Below are 25,344 nucleotides of genomic sequence, written 5' to 3'. Positions count from 1 at the left end.
GTTATAGTAAGTGTCCAGACCGTCAGTATGAATTTTTGGTTGTTGACCAACCCTCCTCAATTTTATAACTTAGTGCACAAGTTGGCTCCACTATCAGATCCATCAGTGCTGCCCTGTCAGATATTTTTGCCTTATTTTCAGTACATTTTTCCACCAAGATGCAAGTAGTTTAGAGTTTTTGCAACATTGCAAATTTGATGCTGAAATCTGTGCTGTGGATTGTTGACCTTCAAAGTTTAAATAGAATGTGCAAATTTACTTGTGCCTGTGGACAATCTTAAACAGAACATTTAATATGAAATGTGGTAATCAATCTGACCCCTGATAAACACACATGCACACAAGCTTAATGACAGTCTGACCTCTCTCTCTATCTCTAGCAGAAGTGTTATGCATTTCATGTGCTTTCGAAATCTCACAGGCTGCACATCATATTTGTCTTTTTATTTGCAAATCTCTACTACGAGGGTTTTACCAAAAGTAAGGTTCCCAATGAGCTACGGCCTTGAGGGAAGGTGCTACGCTAAATCTGACAACAGTGCCCTGCGCAGTGGTTGCCCCACTCTCAAGCAGTTCACTACGTCACTCAGTGTTGGCTTGGCAGCCATCAGAGTTGGAAGTGTTGATCGCCGCTCCCACCAAGTGCTAGGTTCGAGCAGTAATCTGGTTTCTCCATGCAAGGAATTTACCACACGTGAAGATTCATCGGCAACTGACTGAGGTTTATGGTGAAGAGTGCATGTCCATTCGGCACATCCATAAATGGTACAGGGCTTTTGCTGAGGGTCGCACAGAAGTTCACGATGAAGAATGGAGTGGAAGACCACCAGCTTCAGATGTGATTGCCCAGAAAATCAACAGTGAGCTGCTCAAAGATCAGAGGGTCACTGTCCGTGAACTTGTTGAATGCATTTCTGAAGCTTCCCAGAGCACAACTGAAAGAACTTTAACAGAAACGTTGGGTTATCACAAGGTGTGTGCTCCCTGGGTCCTCCAGATGCTGACTGACAGACACAAGGGACGACGACTTGACTGTACTCACAAGTTTCTTCAACAATGTGAGGGGGGAGGCAACAAGGAGAAGTTGTTGGACTCTATCGTTATAGGAGATGAAACATGGGTGTTTCATTACACCCCCAAAACAAAACAACAATCTCGTCAGTGGCGTCACTCCAGTTCACTGCCACCAAAGAAATTCAAATGCAGTTGGCAGGAAAGGTTATGGTGATGGTGTTTTGGGATCAGCAAAGGGTACTCCTCATCGATTTCATGCAACCTGGGATGACAATAAACTCAGACAGATATTGTGAAACACTGACCAAACTCTGGTGAGACATCCAGAATTGACGGAGAGGACAACTGAAGGAGGGAATAGTGCTTCTTCATGACAATGCTTGACCCCATGTTGCTTGTCAAACACAGGAGCTTTTGAAGAAATTTGGGTGAACTGTTACGCCTCATCCCCCGTACAGCCCGGAATTAGCCCCCAGCGATTATCACCTCTTCCCCAAGCTAAAGGAACACTTAAGTGGCAAATGCTTCAAGAGCGACAACAAAGTCCGAGCAGAGGTCACACGCTTCCTCAACAGGTTGGCGGGAGACTTCTTTCCCTTAATAGTACAAAAGCTAGAACACCGTTTTCAAAAGTTTGTCGAAAAAAATGGAGACTATGTTGAAAAATAGACGAAAGTGTAAGCTTTTCAATGATGCATAAATTAATAACAGTAAACAATGTTTCCTATATGTAAAAAATATGGGAACCCTACTTTTGGTACAACCCTCATATGTCTCTGGCAAGAAGAGACTCAGTCAGTCAGAATTCTGTGTAGGATCCTAATGTGATAAACATGTCTCGCTCACCCTACGGCAGCCAGCCACCCGTTCTACGCCACCCCTTGGTGGTGTCACTCACAGCAGTTTTGGTTGTTTCCTAGCTATCCACACTGTTATGGGCTGCATACACATTATGAGTATCCTCAATACAACGCAGAATACCACCAATGTTTTCACAAAGGGCATACTGCAGAGATGTGTTAAAGTGCAGCAGGTATCGGGTGTCGTCCTTCATCAATTCAGATTAACAATATCATAGACAGTATACCAGTAAACAGAAAGTTACTGTTACTTGCAGAATTACAGAACGTGGCAGGTGTCGGTGACACTTCTCTGTCTCTATGACAAATCAATCCATGTAGATCAATATTAGTGCTCTGCCACTGGACAACATGCAGTCAAAATTATGTGCGTATCGTGGTCATGAGAGTCCAGTGTTAGACCAAGATAATCACTGAAAAAGCCAAATTACTGAAACACCGCTCTTTCTGATGGTTGCAGACCCACCTGTGGGAAATATTTTTGTACTGGATGCAATTCCACATCTGGGTACTCTTTTCAACATTTAGTTCATTATATTCAACCTCTGACTCATGTGAACAACAGATACTATACATTCACAATTTGCACCATTTTTTGAGTACAGATTAGAAAATACATTGAACTTTCATGTCGCAGTTCGTAAAAGTGGATCAAATTCTGCTAGCAGTTCAAGATGAAGATAAGCTATAACTGGACAGATCAGAACAGTAGCAAGTGCTTTCCCCATATCTTTTCAATCAGTGGGCTTCCCTTTCGGTGATAGTACAAAATCTGGGTGGATCCCTTTTGGTTGTGTGGTGATTTTAAAATTTCAGTCAATGCTCAAGAAGAAGTAGATTCAAAACCTATTATGAAACCCTGCCAAACTCTTCTCTAAGTTGTCTAGGGATCAACTTCAAACCAGAATTTATCTAATGAAAACCTATTTTCAACTTCCTTAAGACAATGAGTTCAGGAAAATTTTGGTGCTGAACAACTGCTTCGGGTCACCATTCGAGTCCATTAGTGTGACATTTCCTACTGTGTAAACTAAACATAAATAGTAACAATACATACTAACAAAGAAGCTTTATGTAATTTACATCTCAAACAAAGGCCTTAAGTATGAATTTTCAAAATGTTATTTTTTCCATCCTTTTGTTGCCTACCTTGGGTGTATTCTTCAAAAAAGGGCCTGGGATCACACGAGAGTGAGAACTGGTCCCCAAATCATTAAAAGATATCTAAGTATTTTTAGGCAATGTTAGCTATTATGCCCAGTTTATCTTGTGGGCAGCTTTTATCACCTACCAGTTGAATTAGTTACACCAAAAGAAAGTTCTCTTTCACTGGTCAGATGCTTGACAGAAGTCATGTCAATACCAGAAATCATCCTTTTAGTCTGCACCCAGTTCAATAACATACCAATCTCATTTAATGTTGACTCCAACTGTGGATGCCTCACCACATGGTGTTGGGGCTGACCTGTCACATAAACTTGTCGACTGTAAGGAAATCTCTACATCCAATTTCTGATTTGCATCTGTATCTTTGCTTTTGAAATGAAATGCGTTATGTAACTCCCATGAGAGAAGTTTTGTATTAATGAAGACTTATGTTGACTGACATTGAAGCACTTACTAATTGTGCTGAAACCTGAAAAAAGTTTCAGGGAATTTCTGGAATGTCTTCGATAGTTCAAAAAGACTTAACACATCCATTTCAAATGACTAAATGGTGAAATTTCTTCACATGTAAGATAAAATGTATGCTCTCAGCTGAGTTATTCAAACAGATTAGATTAGATTAGATTAGATTAGATTAGATTAATACTAGTTCCATGGATCATGAATACGATATTTCGTAATGATGTGGAACGAGTCGAATTTTCCAATACATGACATAATTAGGTTAATTTAACAACATACTTAAGTTAATATAACAACTTTATTTTTTGTGTTTTTTTGTTTTTCTTTATTTTTTATTTTTTTAATATTTTTGTTTTTTTTCTTTTTTTCTTAATTTATATCTAAAAATTCCTCTATGGAGTAGAAGGAGTTGTCATTCAGAAATTCTTTTAATTTCTTCTTAAATACTTGTTGGTTATCTGTCAGACTTTTGATACTATTTGGTAAGTGACCAAAGACTTTAGTGCCAGTATAATTCACCCCTTTCTGTGCCAAAGTTAGATTTAATCTTGAATAGTGAAGATCGTCCTTTCTCCTAGTATTGTAGTTATGCACACTGCTATTACTTTTGAATTGGGTTTGGTTGTTAATAACAAATTTCATAAGAGAGTATATATACTGAGAAGCTACTGTGAATATCCCTAGATCCTTAAATAAATGTCTGCAGGATGATCTTGGGTGGACTCCAGCTATTATTCTGATTACACGCTTTTGTGCAATAAATACTTTATTCCTCAGTGATGAATTACCCCAAAATATGATGCCATATGAAAGCAATGAGTGAAAATAGGCGTAGTAAGCTAATTTACTAAGATGTTTATCACCAAAATTTGCAATGACCCTTATTGCATAAGTAGCTGAACTCAAACGTTTCAGCAGATCATCAATGTGTTTCTTCCAATTTAATCTCTCATCAATGGACATACCTAAAAATTTGGAATATTCTACCTTAGCTATATGCTTCTGATTAAGGTCTATATTTATTAATGGCGTCATACCATTCACTGTACGGAACTGTATGTACTGTGTCTTATCAAAATTCAGTGAGAGTCCGTTTACAAGGAACCACTTAGTAATTTTCTGAAAGACAGTATTGACAATTTCATCAGTTAATTCTTGTTTCTCAGGTGTGATTACTATACTTGTATCATCAGCGAAGAGAACTAACTTTGCCTCTTCATGAATATAGAATGGCAAGTCATTAATATATAATAAGAACAACAAAGGACCCAAGACTGACCCTTGTGGAACCCCATTCTTGATAGTTCCCCAGTTTGAGGAATGTGCTGATCTTTGCATGTTACGAGAACTACTTATTTCAACTTTCTGCACTCTTCCAGTTAGGTACGAATTAAACCATTTGTGCACTGTCCCACTCATGCCACAATACTTGAGCTTCTCTAGCAGAATTTCATGATTTACACAATCAAAAGCCTTTGAGAGATCACAAAAAATCCCAATGGTTGGTGTTCGGTTATTCAGATCATTCAAAATTTGACTGGTGAAAGCATATATGGCATTTTCTGTTGAAAAACCTTTCTGGAAACCAAACTGACATTTTGTTAGTACTTCATTTTTACAGATATGTGAAGCTACTCTTGAATACATTACTTTCTCAAAAATTTTGGATGAAGCTGTTAGAAGGGAGATTGGACGGTAATTGTTGACATCAGATCTATCCCCCTTTTTATGCAAAGGTATAACAATAGCATATTTCAGTCTATCAGGGAAAATGCCCTGTTCCAGAGAGCTATTACACAGGTGGCTGAGAATCTTACTTATCTGTTGAGAACAAGCTTTTAGTATTTTGCTGGAAATGCCATCAATTCCATGTGAGTTTTTGCTTTTAAGCAAGTTTATTATTTTCCTAATTTCAGAGGGAGAAGTGGGTGAGATTTCAATTGTATCAAATTGCATAGGTATGGCCTCTTCCATTAACAGCCTAGCATCTTCTAATGAACACCTGGATCCTACTATATCCACAACATTTAGAAAATGATTATTAAAAATATTTTCAACTTCTGACTTTTTGTTCGTAAAGTTTTCATTCAATTTGATGGTAATACTGTCTTCCTCTGCTCTTGGTTGACCTGTTTCTCTTTTAATAATATTCCAAATTGTTTTAATTTTATTATCAGAGTTGCTGATTTCAGACATGATACACATACTCCTGGATTTTTTAATAACTTTTCTTAATATAACACAGTAGTTTTTATAATTTTTGATAGTTTCTGGGTCACTACTCTTTCTTGCTGTCAGATACATTTCCCTTTTCCGGTTACAAGATATTTTTATACCCTTAGTAAGCCATGGTTTGTTACAAGGTTTCTTACGAGTATATTTAACTATTTTCTTGGGGAAGCAGTTTTCAAATGCATTTACAAAAATGTCATGAAATAAATTATATTTTAAATTGGCATCAGGTTCACGGTACACCTCATCCCAGTCTAACTGCTGTAAGCTTTCCCTGAAATTTGCAATTGTTAAATTGTTGACTGAACGTACTACTTTGGAGGACTGTTTAGTATTGCTGAATGGAGCTATGTCATATATTGTAACTAGCTGTGCACCATGATCAGAAAGACCATTCTCAACAGGCTGAGCATTTATCTGGTTAAACTTATCTTGGTCTATAAAGAAGTTATCTATCAGTGAGCTGCTATCCTTTACCACCCGAGTAGGAAAATCAATAACGGGTGTCAAATTGAAAGAACCGAGTAATACTTCAAGGTCATTTTTCCTATTACCCTCTTTCAGAGAATCTACATTGAAGTCCCCACAAATAATAATTTGCTTCCCCCTGTCTGACAGATAGCACAACAAGGAGTCCAAATTTTTCAGAAATAGATGAAAATTTCCTGATGGGGACCTATATACAGTTACAATTATAAATGTGCCTTTATTTAATTTAAGCTCACAGGCACATGCTTCTATATGTTTCTCTACACAAAACTTTTTTGTTTCTATACTTTTTGCACAATGATAACTTTTGACATATATGGCAACTCCTCCTTTCTCCATATTTTCTCTCATTACATGTGCAGAGAGCTTATAACCACTTACATTTACCTTATCCATATCAGTAACAATGTGATGCTCAGACAGGCATAGTATATCTATTTCATTCTCAGCTTCTAAATCTTCCAAACAAACCAGAAGCTCATCTACTTTATTCTTTAAACTCCCAATATTTTGATGAAATATACTTACATTATTTTTAATTATACTTTTATGAGAACCTTTCCTTATTCTAACATTTGCAGTACTCTCCTGTCTGAGTTTCTCATTGTGCTTAGGCCTAGTTCCTATACCAGTGGTCACATGGTGTTCAGAGAGGCAGATTATGTCAATTGGGTTGGGTGACTTTAGTTCATCAATGCAATTACCTAGGACTGAGATACAACTTGGTGGAGATAAAATTTCTGGTGATTGGTGAAAATTTATAATTGATAGCTGTGATTGGTGATCCAATGTGCTAGAATTGTGCTGTTGAATTTCTTTCCTAAACTGAAGATTTGTTTCAATCCTGACCTCTCGTAGAACTTGACATCTTTCTGTCTTACCTATCCTAAAAAAGGTGCTGCTCCAACACCTGTAACCACTGGTATTTTACCATTCATGGCAGTGCCTCCCCCCCTTAAATTTCCTGCTATTACCCCAGCCAGTTTCCCCTTCCCTTTCCTGTTGAGATGTAGGCCGTGCCTGGTATAGTCCCACCTACTGAGATAATCAACAGGAACCACACCAATATGAGCCCCCGCACCCGACACAAGCAGCCGTTCCAACTCCAAATTAACTCTCCCAACAGAAGAGTTCAAATGAGGCCGGTCATGGCGTCTCAGGACAGATACAAATTCAACATTGGTGTGTCTCGATGCCGACGCAATCTTTACCAGGTCACACTCTATACTGTACCCAGGATCTCTGTCGATGCTGTTCCCTGGCCCTCCCACAATAACCACGGTGTCTTCCCTGGTAAATCCTTTACAGAGTGAACCTAAATCCTCTGTCACCTGATCCAGACTAGCACTTGGTTTGAAAAAATTTGTGACCTGGTATTCTGGTCCTAATTCCTCCTGCAGAAGTTGGCCTACACCTCTGGCATGAGAACTGCCTAACAACAAAACTTTCTTCCTTTTCGATGACTTTCCTACATTCTTTTTCAATTTCCTATTGAAAGTTTGTTGTGTCCTGTCTACACCTACCTCTGCTTGAGGCTCATCAGTTTCTAACTGAAGCAACAGGTCAAACTTATTTTTGACATTCACCACAAAACTGTCAGACTTAGTTCTAGGCCTGTTCCTTCTGCTACCTGTTGCCACTTCCCACCTCTCTTTGCCCTTCTCCCTTCTTAACCTGTCCAGATCTTCCCTAGCCTGATCTAGCACAGCCTGAAGGGCAGCAATTTTCCCCTCCTGTTCCACTATCTTTCTATCTCTGCTGCAAATCCTACATAACCACTGATGAGCCTGATCCACTTTCCCAACACCCACACCACTGCAGTCCCCCCAGTGAAAAAAACTACTGCATCCATCACACCAAACCCCGGAACTAACAATTCTACGGCAAGTCAGGCACTTCTCACTCATGGCAAAAATAATACTTTAGCTAGAATAAATCAATTAAATTACCGAAAATCAAAAAAGACGTTACAAGAATTAAGCCTATTCACAAATGTATATAAGCAAGTTTCAGATTTAAAATTCCGCTGGTTTTCTGAGATCTGTATTAAAACAACGAAGGTATACGCTATTTATTATATATTTCACTCGATGGAATGAAAAAAGGGCAATTAAACGAGATACTTTAACTTTGATTCTCCAAAAACGTTACGAGAATAGGCCTATAAACAAATGTATATAGGCAAGTTTCTGATATAAAGTTACGCTGTTTTTCTGAAATCTGTATTAAAACAATGAAGTTATACGCTATTTACGGTAGTTTACTGCCTTTCTGTTATCATTTCCATAATGCATCAGCTTATTGCATGTGTATCTGAGCACAGGGTTGACAAACACTTTAATTATGTAACAGTTGCACAACTGGCCTCTAGTGAGAAAGTTGATGCTGGTACAGATGGTTGAATTATCAGAAGGAACATTCACAAACATGTGGAATTTTTGTCAGAAGAGGCAGAGGTGTCCCTGATGGCACAAAAGATTCATGGGGAAACTTGCATGACAAATAACAGTTGAACATCTACAGCAGCCCTCAATATTTGATCTAAGTCAGGACATACAGCACAAACATCTGAACAGAAGGTAAAAGCTCGCTGTGTGTTTTGTGAGCAGCACAGTCACTGAGCACAAAATTGTGAGAAGTTGAAGGGTCTTCATAACTGCCTCAGGATCTTGAGGGAGAGCAATAGGTGCTTTCTTTGCCTCAACTAGGATCAAACAGTAAAAGACTATAGAAAGAGAGGAAGAGCATTTGTCTTTTTTGGAAGAAAACCCATCACAACCCAGTCTACAGCAGTTTGGAATACTCTACTTCATTGGCAACTCATACTAAACACGGTACAGTACAATAATCAATCTGAATAATGGAATGTTTCAGATTCATTTGTATCCAGATAGTCCACGTGTACGAAATGGAACTCACAGGTAAAAACAGATTTATGTGCTGCATATTAGATGGTGGCAGACAGTCTAGCTTCATCTGCAGATCAATTATCGACAAGTAGTTGTGTATCACTTACTAGCAAATCAATGCTCTTCAGTCTTCATTCACTATGTCACATTCACGGTGGTTAGTCCATTTGACATTGAGAAGTGCATGGAAAATGCTAACATTACAGTTACTGTGTTTGAGTATTTTCATTTCTTTTCAAGTCAACCATCATTATATCAAGAGTTCAAAAGGTAACACATAAGCGATTTACAATTGGCCAACCCTGCAGAAGGACACAATCCCTCCATCGAGCAATTTATTGGATTGGATCACAATGGGAAAACTGTCAACAACACTGCCCATACACATCTCATCATCACTGGCTTTACTGCCTTCAGAATTTGAATGGATCCCTAATAGAAGCTATCCCAGCATTTCTAAAAATCAAGTCACTGTTAACCTCATCAACCCGCCATGCACTCAAGCATTTTACAATGCAGTCCGAAACTTCTGGGATTTAGAGACAACAGGAATTCGCAGTGATCATAACCAATCACTGAGTGCAAAGGATTCAACATTTCTTGAAGAATTTCACACTCCTTATTCAATCAAGGATCAGTGAACAGTAGTTCATATTCCTCACCAATCAGCAGCTGTTCTTCCAGATAACATCTATAATGCTGAAAAATGCTTCCTCATTTCTCAGAGGCATCTTGAGCAGAACAATGTCCTGAAATGCTGCCTATGAGGGACAAATGTCAAGTTACATCCAGAATGGACACATCAAACTGGCTTCCTCCCAAACTTCAGATGACACCTTTTATTTGCCCCATCAAATAGTGATGAGAAAGACACATGGAGGCATCAAGTGGTGAACTACATTCAACACATCTTCACGTGAAGGGTCTCTCCCACACTTAATGATGTCATGGAAACATGGCCAAATGTTCTTCCCAAAGTAACTGCAGTACTCATGCATTTTCAAATGAAGCAACTTAGTCACTATCACAGATATTACCCAAGCCTTTTTTGCAGTTAGTTCTCCATCCAGCCAACAGAGGCTTGAGGAGGTTTCTCTGTAGAGAGACAATAATAGCACAGCAAATGAAGCAATTGACACGTGAAGAAGACTTACTTACCAATACAAATGACTTCCCTTTGGGTATAGTCCATTCCTACTTTCAGCTGCATGTACCAATCACAGATTTCCACAACTATTACCTTATTAGACCATACCACTTGCATGGAAAACGTAGCGGCAGGTGCTTTAGATGAAAATGGGATGATAATGCTTTACTACGAACTGACGTTACTCATGGTCAAATCAAGCTGCCTATGTCAGGAGCCAATAGACTCTCAGCAATTGCTCAAAATATGGAAATCAGAAGGATGAGGGATCACAAGAACATTATGTGTGTTGAGAGTTCAGTGGACTACAGTAGAACTAGCATGAAGTCATTGATAAACGTCACAGACTGTAGGCAATAAAAGAATATAACAAGAATCACCAGTTTTTTTTACCCTCTGGAATTACTAAGTCCAGTATCCACAGTAGGAAAAATTTTGTGTCAAGGTACACGACTTCTTGGACAAATATCAGATGCGCTTTTGCCTCAGTATCTTGCCACTTGGTGGTGTACTTGGATATCACCTCTTCCAAACCAAGATGGATCACAGCCTCTGAAGAGGGAAGTATTTGCACCCACATTTTCTGTGACCCTTCCAAGTGGGCATATGGTGCACTCTTGTATGCCAGATGCACTGTAAATAGTTAGTCTCATGTCCAGTTAAAAGAAGAAAGAAAGATTGGATTTAATGTTCAGTCAACATCGAGGTCATTAGAGATGCAACGCAAGTTCAGATTGTACCAAGGATGGAAAAGGAAATCGGGAGTGATCTTTCAAAGGAACCATCCCGGCATTTTTCTGGAGTGATTTAGGGAAATCGTGGAAAACTTAAATCTGGATAGCTCAACACGTGTTTGAACTGTCATCCTCCTGAATATAAGTCCAGTGTGTCAAGCCCTCCACATCCAGTTGCTGTGTAGCAAAAGCAGGCTAGCCTCCATGAAGAGGATTCTGCTGCCTTGACTAGAACTGCTGGCAGCAGTAATGCGGTGAGACTTCTACATTACTGCTGCTACCAACACAGACATAAGTGGAGCAACTATCTGGACAGTCTCAATGATGACACTAGCTTGGTTACGAGGTAGTCCCAACTCTTGGAAAACTTTTGCGTTCAACAGGCTCTTAGAAGTTCACAAGTACACCTCACCATGACAATGTCCACATGGACCATCTGACAGGAGGAAAAATGCCTCAAACTTCACATACAATAGACATTTGGTGGCATGGATCACCTTGGCTTTCAGACCAGCCCCATAGCTGGTCAAAAGGATGTCACAAGTACATTGCATCTGCTTTCTTGTTAGAAACGACAAACTCGCACCCTGATCCACAGATCCTCCTCAAGGAGACACTCAACCATCGATAGATATGGAAAGATTTAGTTCCTGCTTGAAAATGCTGCAAGCCATTGCCCATATTGTATGATTGAAAAGGAAACTTTATGACAAAGTGAATCTGGACAGAGAATTTATGGCAGAAGAAATGGCACCAGCTCGACGTTACTGGATCAAGTCTGCACAAGAGCAACACTTTCTTCATATAATCAAGGCTCTGAAGGAAAGCATGCCACTACCCAATTGGTCAAAAATAATGAATCTCAATCCTTCGTTAGATGATAACCTATTGCATTTAGGTGGTCATCAGCATTATGTCAAATTAACCATTCAAGAATGACATCAACTTATTCCTGGATGGAAACCATCAATTCAAAAGGCTTTTAATTCTACACACTCACAACTGTCTACATCAGCTTGGGCTTAGAATCGTGCTTTCAGAGCTTTGTTCCTACTCCTGAATACTAAACTCATGTCACACCGTACAAAAGATTATTCATTTCTGTCACCCATGTAAAACAAGTGATGTTGCTATCAAGAAATAGAAGCTCCACTAGCAGCCAATTAGGTAACACCACACAGACCCTTCCAAGTCACTGGCATTGATTTTGCAAGGCCATTTTATGACAAGTCAGGAAGTACCACAACTAAATGCAATTTTGTACTGTTCAACTCTGCTATGACTAGGTACATTCACCTAGAGCTAGTTCACAATGCAACGATGGATCAATTTTTGTTGGCGCTACAAAGATTTGCTGGCAAAAATGACATTCCACACACCTTCTACAGTAACAATGCTCATACATTTCACAGAGCAAACAAAGAGACAACTGAGCTGTGGTTGGGCATGTCTGTTCATAAGAGCCGAGAATACCTCATGCAACAAGGCATAACTTAAAAGTTTATAGCTCCTTGTTCAACTTGATGGGGGACGATGTTGGGAGAGAACTGTCGTTTCAACCAAAAGATGTCTCCAAATAGTATTTGCAACTCTAGTATCGACAAGGAAGGGCTACAGACTGTGCTCAAGAATACTGGAGCACTGGAGAATACTTGAGGCCAATCTCCCAAAATGGAAACAAAGTGCTCTCTTCAGCACACTTGCTGATGGGGGGAAACTCAGCACTGCAACAGGGCCCAACCAGCAATCTTAGCAGACTTGACAAAAGAACTCAGACTCCTTCAGAAAACAGCAGAAGTTCTCTAGAAGTGAATTTTATCCATAGTGGATGCTGTTGAACTCAATGACACAGAAGGTTATTTATTTGTCACACAACCAGTTTCAAGCTTGCACCCATCCTCAGGTGTTTATACATTCATGTTCATGTTTACACTGCTGGAGATCACTGTATAAATACAAAAAAATTATTTGCTGGTGGCTAAACAGATACAAGTGGGACAATTGTAAGTTGCAAGTCAGCATTTGTCAAAAATATATCTGTACCTATGTAAAGATGAAGAATCATTATTTATTTGTTTATTATCATCCCAGTGATCACATTTGTGATATAGGATTTGTCAGGGTACATTTTAACAACTATATAATATCTTTACAAAATTTGTATCTGTGCTGAATTCATATCAATCTATCTTATGTTTAATACAATATACAACTAATAAGTGTTTTTATAACATAATTTCTTATGCACTGATGTAATTTCATTTGTCACATTAACTTAAACATATATTGTTATACAGTTGCACAGAGATATTCACTTATGCTGTAATAACATTTGTCAAGCATGTGGTTCTTTATAACAGTTTTAAATTTATCCTCATTTTCCAGCTCTTTGATATGTTTCGGTAGTGCATTAAAAAGTTTGATGCCTTGATTATATACATGTTTCTGGCTTCGGGTCCTTGTTACAGCTTGTATGTGGAGATCTTTACATTGCCGTGTATCGTAATTATGGAAGTCTATATTGGTTTTCATTTTGCCCTGATTTCTTTTGATCACCTACAGACATTTCAGAATGTATAATGACGGAATTGTTAAAATTTTCAATGCTTTAAAAAGGGGCCTACAATGTGTATAAGGTGGGCTGTGAGTCATTATCCGAATAGCACGTTTTTGTAATTTGAAAATCTCATTTAGACGACTATTTGTTTTTCCCCAGAATACTATCCCATAGGATGCAATGGACTGAAAATAGCCAAAATATACTAATCTGGTACAGTCATTACTACAAACTCTTGAAATTATTCTAAGCACAAAACACGCTGAATTAAGTTTTACTGCTAAGCTCACCACATGGTCCTTCCAATTAATCTTCTCATCAATGTGCATACCCAGGAATTTTGCACACTCTACTCTTTCAAGTTGTTTGCCCTCCATGGTGGGATTTAGGTCGTCCTGTTCACTTATTTTTCCATATTGCACATAATTAGTTTTTTTTGCATTCAGTGTTAGCTTGTTAGCACTAAACCATTTTTGTATACCTTGTAGGACATGGTTCACAGTACTGTGCAATGACTGCTTCATATCACTAACTATTAAACTATTATCATCAGCAAATAACATGATTCTAGCTTTTCTCTCTGACACCTGAATATCATTAATGTAAATGAGGAACAGCAAGGGGTCTAATACACTTCCTTGGGGTACTCCTACTGTGACCTCCCTTGGATCTGATCTTAGTTTAATTTTTTGATTAATATTTAGTGCTGTAATTTCAACCACCTGCATCCTCTTTTCTAGATAAGACTCAAACCACTTTTTTACCAGTCGTCTGATACCCATAGCTTCAAACTTTTTCCAAAGTATGCTGTGGTCAACAATGTCAAAGGCTTTTGACAAATCTAGATTTATCCCAACTACACTTTTTCCCTCTTCCAATTTAGTGATTATTTCTTTTGTGTATTCTAGTACAGCTGTTTCAGTACTTCTCCCAGCTTGAAATCCATGCTGATTACTGTTTATCAGATTGTGCATATTAAGATAATGTGAGACTCTATATTTAATTAGTATCTCTAAAACTTTAGAGAAAGTTGGGAGGAGTGAGACAGGTCTGTAGTTTTCTATTTTAAGTTTATCACCCTTTTTCAACAGGGGAATGACTTAGGAAATTTTCAGTTTTTGTGGAAACACGCCCTCAGCCATTGACAAGTTTGCTATGTGCGCCAATGGTTTCGCTATCTGATTAGCTGTTTTCTTTACTAATATTATTGGCACCTCATCTACTCCAGCTGACATCTTGGACTTGAGACTTTTAATCACGTTTAAAACTTCCTTTTCGTTTGTTGGAAGTGCCATCATACTGCTGGCTGCCTTGGGTGCTTCCATCTTAATCTGCTCCCCAAAATTCCTGCTTAATGTCTGGGGGTGCATTTAAAAAGTAATTATTTATATAATTAGGCATGGCATATTTATCTACCATTTTATTCTCCTCATCTTTTAGAATAATTTCCTTGTCTTTGATAGGTACCCCGGTTTCTTTTCTCACAATTGCCCATGCTATTTTAGTTTTATTTCTGGACTGTTTTATTTCCATATTATTACTTAATAACTTTGCATTTGCAATTACTCTGCGGTATATTTTCCTGTACCTGTTTACATATTCTATAAAATCAGTATCTGTACACTCCCTCAACTCTGAATTCAGTTTTTTCATGTTTTCACATGATTTCTTAATGCCAAAAGTTAAGCTGTGGTGATAGTTTTTCCACTTAGCTGCACACTTATTATCATTTTCATGTCCTTATTTCAGTTTTACAAAGTTTAGCTGCATATTTCACTATTACGATGTGCACTCGTGAAATACACTGTGTTTACATACAAACATGTGGGCTATGGTCAAAGAACTTAGATGTAGCAGGTGTAAAGATGTTGCTCACACAGAAACATATAGGTTATGGTCAAAGAACTTAGCCACAGGAAGTGCATGGGTGTTGCACATATAGGAACTTAAAAAGTTATTATAGACTGCAAAGTTTTTTGTTACACATTATGAAATTTTTGGATTCAAATTTTCATTGCTAAATTTGATTCAAATTTTCATTGCTAATTCAAATTTAGCAATTTTCTGGTGACACATTTCTACTATAGCACATTTAGCAGTTAATGGGTTACAACTCATATATTCCTGAAAACTTATTGTCTTGAAGTATTTATTTTCTGTGCATGTAACATTAACACTTTTTCTTTTGCAATTACCTGACCTGTATTTTGATTTTCTTTTAACATTAATTTAGTACCTGTTCTTGGCAATAGACTTCATAAAAACATTAGTTTGACATATCACATTAAACTTTTCATTTCAAAGTTTTCTTCCCCATCTACTTCATCAGCATATCTCACCTTCCCTCTAACTTACTTCTGGCTAACTTATCTCTTTGTTTTTGTGCAGTTACAGGCCTATTTTCATAAGACTTCATGTAAAAAATGAGAAAACAAAAGGGCTGAATGATGGGGGCACAGAGTCAATTTTGTGTTTCTGAATATCATCTGCCTGCTTAGCTGAGTGGTAATGTGTTTGCCTACCATGCATTGGGCCTGGGTTCGATTCCCAGCCAGGTTGGAGATTTTCTCCGCTATGGACTGGGTGTTGTGTTGTCCTCATCATCCTTCCACCATTATCACGAACATACAAGTCGCCCAATGTGGGCAAGGTTGAAGATTTTCTCCGCTGTGGACTTGGTGTTGTTTTGTCCTCATCATCCTTCTACCATTATCACGAACATACAAGTCACCCAATATGGTGTCAACTGAAATAAGGCTTACAACCCAGCAGCTGAACTTCTCCGAATGAGACTTACTAGCCAACAATGACACACGATCTTTTTCTCTGCATATCATCCATTCGACAGCTCCACTAATTTTCCAGTTACAGACTGCTCTTTCTCACAACATCCCACACAATGACAATTTTAACTCTCCAATTCTATTTTCATGTGGATTTCTTCCTGACCTGCCTACAGATGAGTATTAAACCAATTATTCAGGGATAGAACTTTTTCTAGTACTAACAGTATCCTTTGAAGCAGCTAGTTTTGTTTATTTGACTGTCTATCAATTGTAAAATTTTGTAAATAGCACTCCAGAAACTTGATACTTGTGAATCAGTGAAAATTATGCATACCTGTGACCCTGTCTTTAAAAAAAAGGTATTTACAAGGATTATAAGATGATACGACTAAAATATTTAGTTGGATTCTTCTTGTTTTGCTCTTCAGCTGCGAAATCATTTGAACTGTGAATAGCTGACTCTTCCTGCAATTGCTACAAACAACTGAATTACAAGGACAGAGATTGAGTGGTACTTGTGCATTACCTGTATTGAATGTACGGTGTGTTTACTGGGGTGACCAGCACGACCTGCTCCCTGTCCATACATTGTCAGCAGTCTTCCTGTCAAGTTTACAGCAGCGCGGAAGCACCCTGCCTGCAACAATAGTTTCCTTACAGTGTCTACTGTAGTTTGTTTAATAGCTTCATGATTGATGTTTCACTTGAGTAGTAGGAGCCACCCACCAGCCAATAACAGTTCTTTCTCGGGTACCAAGTGGTCACTGTGTTGCCTGGTTTTTAGATACCTACAGAGCATTGTCAAATGTTGCGTGCTGGCAACACTCACCACCACTGCCATTACAATCCCTCAGTCACAAAATTATTTTATTCAAGCTATATCACAGTTCCTGGTGGTGGTATACAGAATGAAATTAATGAGCCAATTTAGTTAAAACAGTACTGCAGTCATTACCTTACAAATGACACTTAGTAAATATTTTGATATTAATGAATACATCCGCCTGCACAATAAAATATTTATTTTACTTATACCTACCATCTATAGTGAGATGATAACATCAATAACTTAGTCATAACATATAAAAAACGAAATTAAATTAAATTATATTCAAATATTACAGCCCATAGGCAGCCCACATTCATCCATCCACCCACCCACCCCTTCTTTTCACATCATCCGCACGTTGGAAATAACGCTTAGCTTGAATGACACTAGCATAAGTAGTTGTTAATAAACCAACAATAGAACAGAAAAAAGAAGAATCGATGGTTAACTGAAGGAAATAAATTAAATTTCTTATCTATAATTCCTTTTTGGTTGGTTTCAACTAAACATTTTGTTACCTTTAGTCCTTTCATCATATTTAATCTGGACTTGAAAGCAGATAATCATATGTACAAAAGTTCATTACATAATAGTGATTAGGATGACCAGTGTTCCTCCTCAGCCACAACTCATAGCAGCTAAACCCAGCCTAGGTGACCTTTTTAACTTGCCACATTCCCTAAAACTCCCAACTAACTCTCCACCAAATCTAGAGCCAAAACATTCCCATAACACTGTTGTTAACCTTTCCACAAAGTTCCTCAGCTCAACAGAAGTTTCAGTCCTATCCAAAGAGCTTACCTTTAGACTTACACTCAAATTTAACCACACTGGACTTGTCAAAGAACTGCTCTCCTCCTCCTGATCCCTCCAACTGAAGCACTTCTTTGCCAATAATCCCTCCGACCAAATCCATCCTAATTCCAGCACTGAACCCTGCCTCATCCAATTCATACCAGCATTCCAACGTGATCCTCCCTCCTCCCACCTAACCATCCACTGGTCATCTTCCAGGAATTCCTTACCTCCAATTTAGCCTCTCCATCCTTCCCCAGGTTCCTTCCTCAGAACACCAACCTTTTGCTAGAAGAAAGAACAGCCATACATAACCCCACAACAAATCTTAAACTAGTCATCCTACCTGCAGAAAAAGGTTCCACCCCTGTTATGAATCACAATACTACCTGGCAGAAGGCCTCTGCCAATTATCTGACTCCACCACCTATAAACTCTGCCAAAGTGATCCCATCCTAGAAGTCCAACAGAAACTCCAATCCCTGCATACAGCCTTACGCCCTTCCCAGAACATCTCCCCTATGACACTATGCACGCCCACCTACTACATGCTCCCCAAAATCCACAAGCCCAACAATCCTGGAAGCACAATTGTGGCTGGTTATTGTGCCTCCCACTGAAAGAATTTCGTCCCTCATTGACCAAAGCCTCCAACCAATTGCCTGTAATCTAGCCTCCCCCGTCAAAGATACCAACCACACCCACCCTTTTACCTCCCGGATCCCTACTCATCACAGTTGATGTCACATCCCTATACACCAACATCCCTCATGCGCAAGGTCTTACTGCCATTGGACACTACCTTACCCAATGTCCTTCAGACTCCAAAACCACTACCTCATTCCTCATACACTTAATAACTTTATCCTAGCCCAAAACCACTTCTCATTTGTAGGGAAGGTATACAAACAGATACGCGGCACAGCCATGGGCACCTGCACGGCACCCTCCTATGCCAACCTTTTTATGGGTCACCCAAAGGAGACCTTCCTGGCCACCAAAAACACAAAATCCCTAGTCTGGTTCATGTTCAATGATGATATCTTCATGGACTGGACTCAGGTCAAGACACCCTACCTTCAGTGCTTCACAACCTCGACACCTTCTCTTCCATCCGCTTCACATGGTCCTCCTGAACCCAGCATGCACCTCCATAGTTATTGATCTCCTCTCTGATGGCTCCATCTTCACCTCTGTCCACATTAAAACCACCGACCAACAACAGTACCTGCATTTTGACAGCTGTCATCCCTTTCACAGCAAAAAATTCCTCCCATACAGACTGGTCAGCCGGGGACAACATATCTGCAGTGACATAAACTCTCTTGCTCAGTATGCTGAAAGTCTCACCAAGGCCTTCACAGACAGGCACTATACCCCAGACACAGTCCGCAAACAGATCTCCTGTGCCATTTCCCCTCACATCCATAATCCTCCCACCAGCCCCAAAAACCAGCCACCAACGAGTGGTCCCCTTCATCACCCAGTACAATCCCAGTCTGGAACAGCTGAAACACATCCTACACCAAGGCTGTATTACCTATCATCATGCCCTGAAATGAGTGACATCATACCCAAGATACTTCCCACCTCTCCTAAAGTGGTGTTCCGTCACCCATCCAACTGCCACAACATCCTAGTCCATCCCTATGCCACTCCAGTCTCAACCCATTGTCACATGGATCATATCCCCATATAAGACCCAGGAGCAAAACTACACAATCCATCCACCCAGCACTTTCTATTCCAGTCCTGGCACAGGTTTATCACACCCCATCAGGACTGGGCCACCTGTGAAAGCAGCCATGTCATTTATCAGCTCTGGTGCAATTATTAGACAGTTTTTTATATTGGTATGACTACCAATCATCTATCCACCACGGTGAACAGCCACTGCCAAACTGTGGCCAAGAGCGAAGTAGACCAACCTGTGGCACAGCATGAAGCTGAACACGACACACTTGGTTACAACGGCTGCTTCATTACCCGTTATTATTATCCCGGCCTCAATCTATGGTAACGTACTATCCTCACACCTTCAACCCAACAGTTTCCATCCCCTCTGCCCTATCATCTCCTATGCATTCTAATCTCCCAATGTTTATTTGCAGCCCTCTGCCAATGCATCCATCTGTCTTTCCCTGCTTCTCTCCTTTTTTTGCTCCTTTTTTCCTCCACCTCCCTGTCTCACAACCTCCTCATGCTGAGCCTGTTGGCATTCTAGTCCCTGCACACTCCACCAGACAGTGTTCATCTCTCTCCTCACACATACACCATCGCCCCCTCCCGCCCCCTCCAAATTGCCGTCTTTACCCCATGTGATAGCTGCATTTCAGCCGGAGATGCTGGAGTTGGCGGTTGTGAAGGCATGAGGTGTGCTTACTTGTGAGTATGGGTAAATGGTGTGTGTCTCCTTTACTGATAAAGACTGTGGTCGAAAGCTTTTTGTAAATGTCTTAACTGTGCCTGTCTCCAACCTGACATTTTGTTTTGGTTTACGGCACAAAAACAACTATGGTTATATGCGCCCATACAGATTTGTAGATCAGGAAGACAAACAGGAGTTAAAAATGACTACATGTTAATCCCAATCGAAGCAAGAGACGACAGCTTAAAACAGGGACATGGAGAAAGGTCTATAAAATATGCCCTAGAGAAACAGAATTCCTGAACTAAAAATTAAATGTCCTTTGCCATATTGCTATGATGGATGAAAAGTAAAAAGTCATCAACAGCCCTGGCATCATTCACTAAAACGGCTGATAACTCTGACGGCAAACAGAAATGATGACATGCATGGTTAAAAAAAGGGCATTCCGTCAGAAAATGGCAGACCATCATAGGTTGAGGGGAATGAGCACAAAGTGGTGGGGAGCACAACTTAACAAACGGTGATAGCTAAGAAGACAGTGCCTGATATGCAATCTAGCTAAAATGATCTCCTCACGGTGAGGGGTGAGAGGAGGTCGTACAAGCCTCCGGGAGAGGAGCTTTTTCCCCACAAAGGGAGGACCACCTGCTTACAGACAGCAACAAAGAGATCATAAGAGACAATGTAAGAACCAGCGGGCTTAGGTACTGCTTCTGCACACAGACTCGTAACTGGGCTATTGCAAAAGGTGCCAGTGGCCAAATGGATGACACGATGGTGGACAGCATTGAAACTGCGTAAGAGGGATGGACGTGCAGGTGCATACATGAAACATCCTTAGTTTAGTTTCGAACAGACAAGAGAACGGTGCAAATGAAGGATGGTGGTTTGATCTGCTCCCCAGGAAGAACCACTGAGGACACGTAGGACACGTACGACACTGAGGGACCGCATGTAGAGGTCTGCCAGGTAAGACGCGTGGGAGGACCAAGAAAGTTTCATACCAAGCATGAGCCCCATGAATTCTGTAGTTTCAATGAACAGAAGAGCAACAGGCCCAAGATGTAAAGAAGGTGGTAGAAACCAATTTTTCTGCCAGAAATTCATACAAATGGTTTTTTCAGTGGAAAAACGAAAGCCACTATTGATGTTCCATGAGTAAAGACAATCGAGACATCGCTGAAGATGAGTCAGATCCATGGAGAACTGCAACAGATGGCAAAATCATCAATGACAAGTGAGCCCTGATGCCCAGTGGTAAACAGGTCAGTATAGGATTAAAGGTGATAACAAAGTGGACGACGCTCGAGCGTTGGGGCATACCATTTTCCTGGATAAAGGTGTGTGACAAGGCAGAACCCACACATACTTTGAAAACTCAGTCTTTCAAAAATTCCTGAAGGAAAGGGGGCTTGCGGCCATGAAGCCCCACGTGTAGAAAGTACAGAGTATATCAGCTCTCCAGCAGGTGTCGTAGGCTTTCTCCGATCAAAAAACACAGCCACAGTCTGGGATTTTCACAGAAGACCATTCAAGACATGGGTGGGTAAAGTGACAAGATGGTCAATTGCAGAATGGCATGCTCTAAATCCACACTCTGCAGTGTTTAGTAAATTGTGAGACTCAAGCCACCATACCAGCCGGACATGAATCATATGTTCCATCACCTTGCAAACACAGCTGCTGAGAGAAATGGGGCAGTAGCTAGAAGGAAGATGTTTGTCCTTATCGAGCTTATGTATAGGTATGACAGTGGCTTCACACCTGAGTATGGAAAACATGCCCTCTGCCAGATGCAGTTGTACGGGCGAAGGAGAAAGTGCTTGCCCGCGCAAGAGAAAAGTGCTGAGCTCTGTCTGGTCATGGGGCAGAGGATTGGGATAAAGTGAGAGCATGATTTAGCTCCCTCATAGTAAAGGCAGCATTGTAGCACTCACCATTCTGAGAAAAGGAGGGTATCATCCAAGCCTCCTCCGCTCGTTTCCAATGGAGGAAGCCAGGGTGATAGTGGGAGGAGCTCAAAATCTCCACAAAATGGAGGCACAAGGTGTTGGAGAAAGCAGTAGGGCCCACTATGACATCATCTGCTTTTTTCGGGTCAGAAATTTTGGAATGGATCTCGATCCCAGAGACCCGTCGGAGGTTGGCCCACAGGGCGGAAGAGGCAGTGGAACTGTTAAAAGAACTAGTAAATGAAATCAAGCTAGCTTTTTTGCTATCCCGAAGAACACAACGACACTGTGCACGCAACTGTTTGTAATGAATGCTGTTTGCCATCTTAGGATGATGGTTAAAAATGCAGAGAGCATGTCTCCGTGCTTGAACTGCTTCGCAGGACACCTCAGTCCACCAAGGGAGTGGGACACAGTGAGGTAAAGAGGAAGTGCGAGGAATGGAACAGTTTGCAGCTCTAAGGCTAACATTTGTAAGGTATTCGGCATGATCATCACAAATGGGGAAATGTTGTTTGTCAAAGGTCACCAGAGAGGATTAAAGCCTCCAGTTAGCCTTATTAAGCTGCCATCTGGGTGTGCATGGAGGTGAGGTAGGGCTCAGCAAATGGATAGCATACGGGAAATGGTCGCTCGAGTACGTGTGAGATGTTGAATGATGGAGGGATGTAAATGGTACAAAGGAAAAAGAACAAGCGAGAAAGGAAAATGTGGACTGCAACAGCTTGGAGCCGGGTAGTCAGGGAGATGGGTTGAGTATGATCATCATTCCGGATGAGCACCTTGACTCCCCCATCAGATGGAATGCTGTCCTCGGAGGGGGGGGGGGGGGGGGGTGAAAGGTCAAAGCAGTCTGGGAAGAAATGTGAGAGCTCAGAGCGGTTGTGAGAACGCAATTTTGTTTCCTTTATTCCTGGAGGCAGAGTACAAGGAGACACTATGATTCAAAGAGCAGCTGTAAGTCTCCTTTGCTGGATCAAAGGACGTGAACATTCAATTGGAGGGCAGTCATTATGAGGGGAAAAAATGAAAGGGTGTCACCATGGCAGATGCCGAATACCAGCCTTTGAAGACTCACTGCCAAAGGCCACAGGGGATGGAGGATCCTTCTCCATGAGGGCTACAGAGGCATAGGCATTCTCCTTCTGTTGGTCTGTGGAGTTCAGGGCAGAAAAACAGTCAGTGGTGTGCACTGGCAACATGGAGGTCGGCCGGGTGAGAGTATCACGTGGTGACACCGTCGAAGAAGATCTCAGAGTCAGCAAAGGAGAAGACAGTTTCCTTTTGACTTCCTGGAGCCTTTACAGTTGGCAAAGGAAGACTCAGATGTTTGTTGGCTTGAGGGATGTAGTAAGACTTCACAGGAGTATTCCTTCTGTCCTTTCGGGCCTGCCAGTTATGTAGAGGATGACTTCACACAGTGAGGCGGAAGTTTGGTGGCTTGTTGAACAGCTGGAGGAGGAGATGGGAATGCTACCATGAAGCTGGGCGATGTCACAACCGTGGTGCTAAATTTGAGGTTGCATGTCTGCTTGACAACGTCTTTCATGGTGCAAGACGTAGCAAGAACAGTACTGTAGGTGTGAGATGGTAGATTGCAGTGTTTCTGACCACACAACCCGATAATTGAGATACATAGGACAATCTTGGGAAAAGGTGGCATGGTCACCATTGCAGTTGATACAGGGGGGAGACGGAGGCAGGCAATCGCCCTTGGGAGCATCCCTACCACTGGTTACACACTTGACCGGGAGGGAGTCAGCAGGGCTCTCGGATGTGGCTGTAACCATGGCCCTGGTAGCAGAGCATCACGTTTGGAATGTATGGTCATACTGTGATAACTTCATAGCCTTCTTTGATCTTTGACAGTAGCACCACTCTATCAAAAGTGATAAAAAGAGTGCACTAAGGATGCATTTACTTTTTTCACCACATGATGGACTCCAGTGACACCCTGCTCAGAGAGGTACAGGTGGATTTCTGCCTCGGTCAGACATCGAGCAGCCGACTGTAAATAACACCACAGGTAGAATTCAGCATTTCATGGGCTTCGACACCAACAGGATAGCTGTGAAGGAGCGAAGCTACAAGCAGCACACAAAAGCCGATTCTCACACAGTAAACAACCAAATCCAAACACAAACTGCCATTTGTGGAAACGATTAAACTTAAGTTGTAATGTTACCAACATGGTCACTTGACTAGAATAGAAATGAGGCACTGAAACCCTTATAGGCCTAAATCACACCATTCTTGACCCCACATTTAAGTGAATATCAGAGAAACCAGTGATACAGCTTTACATGAATTTTCATAAATACAATGTGGGCCTACAGCACAGATCAACAGATTTCAGAAGCACGAATAACTACTACAATCCCACAATCGACAGTGATATGCTTTGGGCCCTTATGATTTTCAGATTATTGTATGATGAAGTTCATAACTTAATATACTATAACTCACTCAGAAACCCACAAAATATGTTTACTGTCAGTACAACTTAAACATATACTGACATCCAATCTAATTTTACTATATATAACTGAATTAGCATATCTGAGGAGTGTGCTATCATCAAGGAGGATTTATGGCGACCGAATGGGGATAAAAGTGTGCTGCTGTGTGCTGCACCTGGTGGCCCTGATTTAAACTTCTAGTTGAGTGGCAAGGACTAGCTGTATACATCGTGAACTGTGCACATTGTTTATCAAATCTATGTGTATTTGGCACGTAAGGCAATTACATCATGCAAGTTGCACATGCGCAAAAGATCCTTAAAACGTGCACAACTGAAGGTGTGCTTGTAACCCTGATGGCAAGTTTCATGGAGTCTAGAGGAGCAGTAGCACGGTAGATTGAAGTGCCGAATCTTTCAGATTGCAGCACGTACATGACATTTAAAATATACAAAGAAAAATAACCAATAAATCTGCAATCCGCAAAGCATCAAAAGTCAGGGTGTTCATGCACTCTCGTGCTCTTACACAGCAGCCGCCAGTGGTTAGGGCATCTGAACTAGCCTGTTGCACTTTCATAC

At 40.6% G+C, this 25,344-nt stretch overlaps 1 protein-coding gene across 2 annotated transcripts in view; it reads right to left on the bottom strand.

Annotated features, from left to right (window-relative positions):
- Nucleotides 1-25,344, bottom strand: part of LOC126416120 (trafficking protein particle complex subunit 12) — a 138,568-nt gene that overhangs the window by 91,115 nt on the left and 22,109 nt on the right. For both annotated transcript variants that reach the window (XM_050083644.1, XM_050083645.1), the window contains exon 4: nt 16,884-16,994. In XM_050083644.1, the coding sequence (XP_049939601.1) occupies nt 16,884-16,994 (111 nt within the window). The remainder of the gene's footprint in view (nt 1-16,883; nt 16,995-25,344) is intronic.

Source organism: Schistocerca serialis, chromosome 8 (genome assembly GCF_023864345.2).
Source record: "Schistocerca serialis cubense isolate TAMUIC-IGC-003099 chromosome 8, iqSchSeri2.2, whole genome shotgun sequence".
Taxonomy (NCBI): Eukaryota; Metazoa; Arthropoda; class Insecta; order Orthoptera; family Acrididae; genus Schistocerca; species Schistocerca serialis.
This window is presented reverse-complemented; position numbering and strand designations above follow the sequence as displayed.